Consider the following 12,301-nt stretch of genomic DNA (forward strand, 5'->3'; position numbering starts at 1 on the left):
GCTTTCCTGTACACAGGTCTCGCTGGAACCTAAAACGAGACCTTTTTTATTGTGCTATTTTGCCACAGGGCATACGTATCAGGGAAACAATGCACAAAACAGGACAGAGGTGCGTACAGAAAGAAACCAAAAAGAACACAATGATGCGGGTGCACTACAGGAAACTCGAAAGTCCAGTTTCGGAAATAAATTCCAACAGTTTCTTCTAAAGGGGGCCGTGCGTCCACCGATGAATATCGGGAGGGCGGCCTGGGCGATGTCCTGTGGCCCCCGTGTGTCGAGCTCGGGCAAGTTGGAGCCCTGGACATGTCCCTAGGAAGTGTTCCAATGTCGCCTCAGCAACACGGGCAGGGCAGTAGGGGCAGGTCGGGGAGGGACCTGCATGACTAGACGTCCACGTTGCTCGGACAGCAGGCATGAGTGTGACGCCCAGGCGGATTCTCCAAAGCACGGCCTCTCAGGGTGGGTTAGGCCGCCGGAAGGTCAGTCCCGCGCGAATGGAGAAGGGCACGTGTGGAGCGCCGAATAATATCTTTTTTGATGAGTATGGTGTCCTCCAGTGACAGCTACATAAACAGGAGCGGGTGCACCACTTGCTGCGGGTGAGCGGCCGAGTCGGCAAGAGCATGCGTGGTCGTGCTCCGGCGGGTACAGAGGACGTGAATGGGGCACGCGAGTGATTGAAGTATCTGGTGCACCTCGCATGTAATACCCAGTGTACTGTTTACGCGCCGGAGCACTCGAGTGGACCGAGTGGAGTCATTGTATATTACCAAGCACGGTGGTGGGGCAGTGCAGGGCTCAGAAGCTAAAGCACACAGGTCATCACTAATGGCAACCAGCTCAGCCAATACCGACGGAAGTAGCGCCTCCGTGAAATACGTACATGTCTGGTTGATGGATGGCATAGTGGGGCAGACAAGGCTTGTGTGGAGGATGCCGTCAGTTACCCCTGTGTCAACATGCGCTTGAAGGCCCTCTGGCGAGTGAAGACCCTCTGACCGGAGTGAAGGCCCTCAAGTTGGTTGGCCTGGTTCTCTTGCTGGTGGAGCTTGGTCGTACTTCGGGAAGAACTGCTTGGCCACTTCTGGAGCAAACTGGCTCGGAGTACGTCCAGAGGCAAGGCATGCCGTGGCTGCCGGATCTTGGGTGCAGCCACCACGCTCCATACGACGAAAAGTGCGCCAAATGGACGTGCTTGTAGAAGATGGGCCTAGTCAGGCACGCCAGTCCAACCACCGTTGACGGGATAGTGATTTGTCATGACGGCGGGAGGCTGCAGTGAGGCGGGGCAACGAAGTCCGTAATTCCGGATTTGTCGGCTGTTTATTGGTCGCCAGTTCTGCTCTCCGTCAATCTGCCCACAGGTTTAGAAGATGTAGGTCTCGTGCAGGCTTGTTCTCTTCCAGCCAGGAAGTGCACGTGGTATCTCGAAAGGTGGTACAGAGCACACGCAGCGGATCTGATGTTTCTTCATAGACCGACGTGTTCAGGCCCTTCCGAAACAAGTCCCAGTTTGTGACAAAGCAGTGGCGACTGTTTCGGCGCTTTATATACGTACCATAAGTACGCTAAGTGCACTAAATTAATTACAGTAATTTTTAATTTACTTTTCGAATATAACGTGGTTCAGTCACAACCGCAATATGTGTGGGACAAACGAGTGATGGCATTACGCGACCAAGATAAAAAAAACACCCAAAAATATTTCAGGACGTCATCACCGAGAACGGAAGCGCAAGACTTCTAGGCATGGCCCTACTGAGAAGTGGTGGAACCGTTCTCACAATCGCCAAAATACGGTAAATCTTTAACGGATTGGACCACATAGCAAAACGCCTAAGAGAGCAGCACGAGTGGAAGAGGAAACGATAATACTCATGCAGGTATTGATTATGAGCCGGATATTGTACAGCTTTCTGTAACGCACTTATCCTCACCAAAGGGAACCAAATAAACGCCACCATCAGGGGCGGTATTCTCGAGTTTTGTCCCTTTTGCATCCCTTTCAAAACTGTCCCTTTTGGCGAGCCCTGATTGGCTAAAAGCAAACAACCGGAAGTGACGTAACGCAAGTGCGGCAAACCTATTTGCAATGCTCACTGCTTAACCGGAAGTACGTCACGATGAAAGGGGCGCAAAAGGGACGTTTTAAAAAGTGACAGTTACGAGAATACCGCCCCAGGACAGATATAAGGCAGCCAGCCCTCTACCTACCAACTTTCACCGTTGCGGAAAAGGTCCTCAAATTGGGTCTTATAACACTTTGAAAACGTCCGGGAATACACTCTCCTAGCGTAATGCAAGCAGCTAAAAATCTGGACTGGCAATCGTATAAAAAAAAGCAGCCCCCCTTCCCCGCGGAGAGGAAACCGGACGCCATGTGCGACATGTCACCGATCCAGCGACTACACATATGAACCCTTCTCAACCAAAATCATTGGATTCATACCCACGCAAGGACAGGAGAGAAGCCAGAATAAAATTCCTTCAATTAGGTTACCGAAACCCTGCAAACACAGTATACACTTAACAACGTGTGGGTTCGAGCTAGTTGGTAATCATGCATTGTACGAATTTCAAGCGTAAAAAATCAGACAGGGTACGAACGGGACAGTGATAAGCGCTACTTCCAACTGAAATTTTATTTACAAAACGACATATATAAATGCAGCAGTTATAACAAAAAAAATAAAACTGAATATGTGCGCAGTGCACACGCGCGCACACGTTCCTCATCCCTTATGTCATCCGCGCACCCAGGAAGGCCATCTGTGTCGCTATCAAAGATACGCAGGTCGTGCTAACACAATCTTCGCCCCCACGATGCATCGCAGCCGCCTGCACAGTCTCCCGTACATTCATCAAACCGTTAAACCACAACCGTACATTCGTTAAACAGAGGCGAACACTTGCAATTCTGGCAAGGCACAGATGGGAACCTAGCTAGTCATTGCCAGAATTTCAAGTATTGTGTTTTTCGTTCGCTCCTGCGCGGCCGGGGAGGTATCGCGATTATGCCGGCCACGCGTCGCGAGCCATGGGTGTTTCGTTCGGGCGTCGAGCGCTCTGCTGCGTGGGGCCGTCGAGCGCCTGCTCCCGCTCGCCAGTAACCGCTCTACTACCACGAACATCACCCAGCAAGCTCCCCTCACTTCGGACCACCGCGCACGACTCATCGCAGCACAGCCTCGCCTCTACGCTCCACCGCTCCCGTCGAGAACTTCTCCCGGACGCAGCATGACGCCAGGACCTGTGTTTGTGATGTGTACTGTGTTCGGTGGCCCCCAGTGACTGTGGCAACGCTTCTTTTCCTCGCGGCGCTAAACTTTTCTCTTTACCTATCTCCTTTTTCTCTACCCTATCCTATTCATCCCCTTCTACATTCCCGGTAGCCCCCGGGAATGTAGTGAGCCCCCAGCTGGGCTCAATGAGCCCCCAGCTGGGCTAGTGAGCCCCCAGCTGGGCTCAATAATATCCCCAGTCCAATTTCTTTTCCTTTTCCATCAAACCACTAGTACTACTCTGTTTAACGAATGTATGGTTGTGTTTCCCGACCCAGATCAGCGAACATGCGAGATTGTGGAGACGGCTGCGATGCATCGTGGGGGCGAAGATTGTGTTAGCATGACCTGCGTATCTTTAATAGCGAAAGAGCCGGCCTTCCTGGGTGCGCGCATAAAAATAAAATTACTTTTGGTTATTTTTCAGTGTGCAGGTGAAAAACGTAAGCAATGTTTTCAAGATTTGTGGTTCAGTACAACATGAATTTCATTCAGTGTTTGCGAGAAATTTAGACCTTTTTATTGCAGTGAAGGTAGCATTCAAGTTTTCTGTCGGCAATACGGGGCACCATCGAGGAAACGTGTCCTTCGCCATGTTGAAGCATACCGCTGACACAAATGAAGGAAGGGTCATGGTTAATGAAGAGCTTTTGGTTCGCTCAAAGATTCCAAAATCGCGTATATCTTCATTCAGCCAGCGCTTCAGTTCATCATTGCACGATCAACTAATCATGTGCGCTTCATACTCGTATAATCACAATCGCACTCTCTCGATAGCACCATGCACCCTTCTTGCGTGTAGCGTCACGTGAAGTGATGCTCCCTAAGAATGGAACATGCAAGATGTCTGGCTGTACAGACCCTTTTTATGTAACCTTCCCAAAAACCAGCCAAGCAGCATGCGTAATGCCGCTGTTCTTGTGTACAAACTTCAGTTTTCGTGCACGATTTCACCGGGTTAATTTCGCCCTGCTGAAGGAAGCCAAAGGAAGATAGAGTGAAATGACGTAAATAACTTCTAGTGTGCCAGTCCATGCAGGAGGTAATGGTTTGGATGCCTCCAGCCACTCACTCTCCATAAGGATAAAAGCACTGTTTTAAGTCAGAGTACGGATGAGAACCAACCGCGGCACGCGTACAATGTACTCACCGCGCGTGGGTTTTCTAAGCTGATAGGCGCTGGCTTTCAAAATGGTGTGCTATAATACGTTCAATGTATGTAAAGCACGGGAGCAAACTTAACCATAATTATTGCGTAAATTCATTAGTTTCATCGTCAACGCCTTTTCCGCTCGCGGAACCCTACAAAGAGACCGTCGACAGGTGTGTACACAACATTCATGAACCCCAAGTTCACAAATTTGCTCCAGCTCGAAAAACTACCGCCTCTTCTGTATATAAGAAGTTACGTGTATCTGTGACCCGACCTCACGCGGGACGGCACTGCCTGGTATGCGGAAAGGAAACAGTTCTAAGGAAAACAACCAGGGAAAACGAAGAGCCATTTCTTTCGGCTCCCTGCTTTGTTGTTCCAGCGAAGCCGGCGGCCGTTAAGCGCTATTAGCGCCCCGGTGACAAATGGCGCTCCTTGAACTTGTCCCGCCACTTTGCTGCCTCATTCGTATGCGGCTCATGCAGTGCTCGGTCAAGAACTTCTCAAGCACGCCGTATCAGCCAGCGCAACTTTCTTCGCCTTCCTGCTTTTCGCTTCCTCGTGTACCCTAACGCGCGCTTGCATAATACTCGCGCCATCACTTACCCGCAATAATTTGCAGGCCATTTATAACCTCCGTAACCAGGCCGTTTTATCGTTATCTTATCTTATCTTCGAAGGGTTGCCTGTGCATACTTTGGCGTGTTCACGTAGCAGCAAGCCTCACGCAGCGGCTGTAGCCAGGACTGCAGTGTTACTGACTGATGTGCCCGGACTGACAGCCCTATCTCTTATTCTTTCTCCTCTCTTTATAACTTTTTCTGTCTCCCTAACACTCTAATTTATCCTCACACTCCCCCTATGACTTCCCTTTCCCCGCACTGGGTTGTATGCAGGTGAGCTCCCTGCCGAGCTCAAAAATATATCCAGTGCACTCCCCTTCCTTTTTCTTTCCCACAAACCACAAACAACAACAGTGTTGCAGCAATACCCGGGGTTTTATGGTACGAAGGATGAGATGGTATGGTATGGTGCGTGATACGGCCGAGGTATTGCTCGCTCGAGAGAATGTTTTCCGTGAACTAGTAAGAAAGTTGAGGTACTTTAACGCGCATCACGATTTATCGCGTCAGTTGTGAAAAATGACACTTTAGCTGCCACTGCACAGCCCCGAGATTTGCGGATTGGTTTTTGCGATTATGTACAGCAAATTTCTTGATATTTGTATCGTCTGCGAACAAGGTCGAGAGACCCCACGGAATGTCGTATCATAGACATGTGAATAAAACATTCACATACTCGTATCCTAGATGCGTTATTAAAAAAATTCACATAAATACTAAAAATATACGAAAAGCAGCTGGAAAAAAAATTAGAAATGTTTTGTTGACAGAGTATCTAAACATTTTGGCAGGTGAATGCTCGATGACCTGTTCGCTCTAAAAAAAATGTCCATGTACCCGCTTTGCCACAATGTACCGGAATGACCAATCTCGGCTCATGCACGAACGAATGAAGAGGCCTGACATAATATTTGTCTACAAGTGTGATCTTGGAACATCGCGCAATTGAAATCGTCATGCTTGTATTGCGTGCATTCGCAGAGAAGACACATTTTGCGAGTCAAACCTACTGCTAGGTGTGGTCATTGGCATATTTTATGGTTTTAAATGCAGAGATTGGCCTTCTTGGTGAATTGTGGGAAGCAAGCGTGCGGACATTCTTCAGAGTGTAAGTGGATTGCCGGATATTTTTGTGACTGCTTTCAGACTACTTCCAAGCCACCGACACATTGCTTCAATAAACAGAGTGCCATCAATCAAAAGTAGCGTTTCTGAACCCTTACAAATAAACTAAACCCATCCGAAAGGAGAAGTCGGCCCATAATACAACTGTGGACTGTTTCATCCTTGTAGACAACGTAACAAGCATCAGAAGTCCCCGTACGTGTCTTTCGGTAAAAGACAGGGCTAGAATAAAATCAAATAAATATTTTCTCTTTTGCACACAAGCGCACACAGAAGAGAATCTCATATTTACTATTACTGCTGAGTCTTTTCACATTATGTTTCGAAGGGTTTGAGGCTTGTCACTTACTTGTGGCTTAATATCTACCCATACTTTAAACCTCACGCAGGTATTTTGGGGGAAGAAGGGCAGGAGAGGAGAGCAGGTGAGCCAATGCTGCGACAATTCTTCTCACCCTCTCCGCGAATATACAGAGATGTCGCGAGTGCAGCTTCTAAACTGAAGCTCATGGGCGCCAGTGCAGGCTCCGTACATGTTTCAATATGGTTGACTGCCGCAGAACTTCCAGCAATTACACCGAAAGGCCTATCGATGCTATTCGAATGCCTGAAGTAGATTTGCTAACGATGGTACTGTCATTTTTATAATTGATCGTCAACTAGGAGCTTCAAAGAGATCTGAGGGACGTGTTAGTTTTTTGTCGTGATGTGATAAAATGCGTAAAACAAGGACATGATGAAGAGTGTCTTCCTTCTGTTTGTCCCTTCCTTGTTTTGGGCATTTTGTCCTACCAACTAGGAATTTTGTTTTTATACTGCCGATGGTTTTTCCTTACTACCGGTTCAATTTATCGATTATTTAGCGCAATTAATCCCAGGGATTGGTTTTTTCACAATCCCCCAATGGGGTTGCTGCGCTTGCGAATTGGGCCTTTTGAGTTACCAGTCCCGAAGAGTCCGCGAGTGGTCAGAGATATCCACAGACGAGTTTTTATATGAATGTATAGGCGGCGGAAACGAATATGCGGATTGCGTTCCCAGCAGTCAAAGGCAAGACAGATTATCAACGAGGTCCACTGGTGCTTTTACTCGACCAGTCAGGCACGAGAAAACAGTCGATGGGCCCAGGTTCGGCCCACCTATGGCTGGCAGACATTTAATCAGATTAGCCCTCTTGGACTACTCCACCCAATATTGGGCGTGTTAATTCGCTCTCAATATTACCTGAAACAATCATTAGTATTCAGGCGATAATATCGTCTAAATAATGTCTCCCCATAACAGACAGTGTAACGTTTGATGCATTAAGACTTAGTCACTTAATGGGTACTCGATTTTCAGCATCCGGTTAAAAAGTGAAGATTATATAAAGCTAGAAATTCTAATTAGTGTTGTCGGTCACATTTAGCGCGATTGTACGCGCCTGGCTCACATCGTACGTTGAGCCACGTACCCGTATGTGAAGACTCGATTTTTTTTTTTTGAAGGGGGGGGGGGTATATATTGTACACTCACCTAAGAAGAAGCAGGGTCAGCGGAAAGGCGACGAAGAAGAATATCTGTAAATCTGTGTTCACGTACCACAGGTGCGGCAAACACTGAAAGGAAGAGGGTGAGAGAAATAAAGGTAATTTCTTCAATTGCTGGCTAGGTTAATTCATCGTTCCGCTATGAAAACGTGAAAGCACTAATTTTCGCTCTGAAACGGCTGCTGTGAAAGGCGTCATCCCTTGCTTCCAATGTTACTACGGCAAAGACGACAAGGAAACAAAATGTTAACGACGCTAACGGGGCCATGAAGACAAAAGGCAATTTAAGTTCATTTGAATAATTTCCTTATTAAAATCACCCTGACACCACTCTTAACGCATAATTCACTCAAATAAGCGCTACAATTAGGAAACTAGCTCATTTAACGCACTAGAACCGGAGTATGGGAAGCTGTGCGATTGGCTGAAGCCGTCAAAAGAAAATGCAAGTTAAGCAGGACTTACACAAGCTCGGAGAACGAGCTAATTGCGCTTAAATTTAATGGATATTCTTTTTATAGCGGTAAGGCTTGTGTGCTAAACAATGGAAGTTACGAACGAGCCCGTAAACATGGAAGCACCAGTGCGTACAGCGCGCACTATGCCGGTTATAGCTGCACAGCCGTCCGGCGCGTTTTAGCTTACACTGGCCAACCGACATAAGTGACATTGTCTTCTGTGACTCTGTTGGTCTAGCATACCCAATGTTTCACGAAACCATTACTATCAACCGCAACAGAGCTAGCCAGGCACAAATCTGCTCGAAAACAAAGCGAGTGCGGAAAGCAGTCCTAAGCGGTATTGTGGCGCCATATGGGAGAACAAACGGTAAGCGAGGCATCAAAACGCGTTTGGGTGTTCGCTGGAGTCCTAGACACCGTAGTAGCAATCGTTTTAAGTACCTGCCCTGGATACTTCATCACTGGTGTCACTAAATACACGATTTAGCAGGAGAATTAAAATTTTGCCTCAAATTTTTTAATTTCGCAGTGAATAAACCATTGTTTGCGGCCGGACAAGTGCTGGGGGCGTTATAAAACACCAGATCTTTCAAATAAAACAAACTTGATAGCCTGTTTAATGCCCCCCAAGGAAAATATTGCCATTCTGTGCAAGCATTGCTTCTCCTGGAACAGAGAAGAAAATTTAATAAAGATCTACTCAAACGTCTTTCACTGCTGAATTATGTTAGAAATGTTATTCCGGTCAGCTTTAGGACTGACTGAATAAACCGAGGACGAGAAAAGCGCTTGGAAAATAATGTTAATTAGCGGTCGGTGACAACAGGGGCGAATAAAAACTGTTCGTTTCAATATATAGCTTTTAAGAAAGTATTTCATAAAATAGGCAGAAAAGCTTCCTTGCCCTGTCTACTTTTATCGAGAAATGGGTTTTGAACGCTGACCTAGAAACTTGGGACCAAGAAATCGCCACAAAAATTCAACCTGCTAAAAAACAGTAATTTCTCGTCTTAGCCGAGCGATGGGTGGCCGGCATGAAATCAAAGTGGCTACGTGAGGAAATGCCGACGCCAAAAGAGCATGACGAAGTGACCCTCAAGGCGTCAGGGAAAACCGGCATTCTTCACGCACCTGTCGCTCTGGTGCTTATTATATAGGCATTGTGTAGCGTAATGGCTCACACACAAAAAAAGATATTTACAAGAAAGTGACGGTCTTGAAAACCCCGCTGCCTTCAGTTGTAGAAGTGCAAGGCTTCCTGGACTTCCCCTCTCACGAATATCCGCGTACCGATCCAACAGGCGGCTAAATGGCGTAAAGCGTGTAGCAGTTTTTATTAACTTGCGGGGGGGTAACCTTTCATTAAAAAAATTACTGTGTCCTGTTTTTTTTTTTTTGTTGTTGTTTTGCCCGAGACCGAAATGGCATGAAAAGCCAAGGGGCCTTTGAAGCGTGTTGGGGTTGTCTTGGTTTTGTCACCTATAGGAGCTTCGTTGAACTACAAGGCTCAATGACCGGTGGCCGTGCTTGTACAAAGATTGCTCGATGTGATCAGCATCGTCACAATCCTATTTGTGTCCAACCCAGAAAGGGCTATCCCACTACACCTATCTCGTGTTACCTTAATCCCTTCTTTACAACCATTTCCTTATCTCCCCATTTAGCCTTCTCCTAATTCTAGTTCCGTCCCTCAGTAATAACTGCGTTACACTGGTGGTCCAGCCGTTGTCAGGGATCCGGATTACATGCCCAGCCCAACTCCACTTCGTCTGAATTTGAGATAGGAAAGCAAAGGGAAAATGTGGTAGGTCATTTATTCTTCTTAAAACATATATATTTTCTTGAAAGACAGAAAGAAAGTGGAGAAAAACAAGCTACCCGGTCGGCATGTTTTTGTCCACCTTCTTTCTATCTTTCAAAAAACACATCTGTTTCAAAAAGAATAAATGACCGACTACATTCTCCCATTTGGTTTTGTTGGCTTTCTTGACTGCCTACCCGTATTTCCGTCTTCATTCAACGATCCCTCATTTCCCATCACCCAAGACGCCAAGCGCATGCGTCAGGCTAATCAGGCGTGCAGCATACAGCTCAGTGTTCGGGTAAAGAAGAATCCACAAAGCAAGCATCTAAACCGCACGATGGCTGATAAGGCGCCCGTGAACAATGGGACCCCCCATTGTGTTCTGGTAAAGATTAGGTTTGCAGCTGCTCTCGAAGGGGAGGGGGGTTGACGTCACTCGAGGGCAAACGCATGCGTCAGGCTAGGCAGGACCCAGCACTTGCCGCCAGGGAAGCCGAGTGCAAGCGACAAGCCCGCCGAGACGACGGGGAACATTTCATACCCTCCCCCATTGGCATGTGTAGGGGTTTACAACAGCTGCGCTGGACATGCACTTTCGCAGAGCGGGATAACGTCCATTTTTTAGTGACAGAGGTAGCCAAGTGTCTGTTACCTCAAGCTCAGAGTGTTTGTTAAATGCGCCTCACCCGCTACTAATTATACGCTTGATTCCTTTTTAAGGTTTGCATCATCACTGAAAACTTGTTTGAGATAGCTATATTCATCCACCTATTGTAGTCGAAATTACCTAGGCTGAAGGGGAGGCTCGTTGGACTTCTATTTAAGTAGATTTTCACTTTTTTGTTGCAAATAACTAAATCCGTAAAATAATTTTAATTATAACAATTAAAATATTTCTATTCACGCCACTACAGCGCTCAGTGAAAAAGAAGTGGCCGGAGAAAAGGCAGCTTCTTTGCGGGCTGACAGATCGTCCGTCTCCCATACAGCAGTGACAGGTCTACGGTCAAAGAAAACATAATAAAAAAACACGGTGACAAACCAATGCTTTATCATAAATGTAAATAAAAAGCATTATGAAAAACACCGCACAGCAACTGTAAGGAGCGGACTTGAAATGTTGGCATGAATACATTCGTTTGCGTAGCTTTATGACAGACAAGCCTCATTTGAACAAATTTCTTGAATTAGAGGCTGCAAAACGTCGTGACTTGAGTGAGGTGACGATTGAAATGGTTTATTGTGGAAGGCATTTATATACTAATTGGTTGACTTTAGTGCCTGAAGAATAAATTTGCCATAAGTGCTGGTCCTTTTAAGTGTACACAGATTCAGTGTCATGTAAATTTGCTAGCAACAAACATTTTTATAGATTTCCTTGCAAAGTGCGTTTGTAGCTTTAAACTAGCTTACGTGTGCATATGCTAGTAGCTTTCAGGATTATATTTTTATTAAGTAGCTTTCGGGCGTGTTCCAAGTAAGGAACATTTTCAATTACCCGAACTGCTCTTTTCTGTAATGCTAGTTACTTTTTGGTGATTCTGAGCTGTAATGGTGGTCCATATCAACGGGCAATTACTAAGTTGTTAATTAAACAGAGAATGGTAAAGTAGCTTTTTTTATCGCCGCGGGCAACGTGTAACAATATTTATTACAGAAACCGATAACTTTTTGCAATTTAAAACGCAAATGATCAAAGTACTTATTTCACGACTTGTGTACCGAGAAAACAACGCCGAGAGTGTTCATTTACATTGGAATATTGATTTTGTACGGGCCCAAAGGTTGTACCATCTGGTCAGGTAGGAATGACTCCTCTTGCTCGAAATTAATGCATATCGTTTTTGTTTCCGTTAGAACAAGGTGATTTATGTGTGACCGTTCTTTAAAGGAGCCATGAAGACAAAATACAAGTTAGGTTTATTAGAAAGACTGCTTAGTCCCGATAACAATGATGCCAATATCATCGCAATCTTCGAACAAATAACGGAGATATTAAAGAAAACGTGTGAAGCCGTGGCGACCCCCTAGCCAATTTCCCGCAACTTTTCTGTGACGTCACGGAACCTTGTTTGTGCGATTGGCGGCCGCCTAACTGACTTGTCGCGACTACACATGACTGGACGTCTGTAATGCGGCCTCTAGTTCCATTTGACCGCATCACGTGAATGCTAACGTGCAGCTAACGCAGTGAAAATTATGTTTTATTGTTGGCCCGTATGACGTCATTCTTTCTCATAACACGTCACTGTGGCGCAAAATTTGAAAGTTTTTAAATACTTCTTGCTTTTTTTTCGTTAAAAAACATCTTTTGTGGCTGTA

The 12,301-nt window shown here is 46.1% G+C and overlaps 1 protein-coding gene across 1 annotated transcript in view; it reads right to left on the reverse strand.

The window, feature by feature from the left end:
• Positions 1–12,301, reverse strand: part of LOC144151401 (nose resistant to fluoxetine protein 6-like) — a 72,838-nt gene that overhangs the window by 16,025 nt on the left and 44,512 nt on the right. The window contains exon 10 of the mRNA XM_077682444.1: positions 7,701–7,783. Within this exon, the coding sequence (XP_077538570.1) occupies positions 7,701–7,783 (83 nt within the window). The remainder of the gene's footprint in view (positions 1–7,700; positions 7,784–12,301) is intronic.

This window comes from Haemaphysalis longicornis, unplaced genomic scaffold, assembly GCF_048455015.1.
Source record: "Haemaphysalis longicornis isolate Haplotype H1 unplaced genomic scaffold, Haemaphysalis longicornis Haplotype H1 scaffold_1, whole genome shotgun sequence".
Classification (NCBI taxonomy): domain Eukaryota; kingdom Metazoa; phylum Arthropoda; class Arachnida; order Ixodida; family Ixodidae; genus Haemaphysalis; species Haemaphysalis longicornis.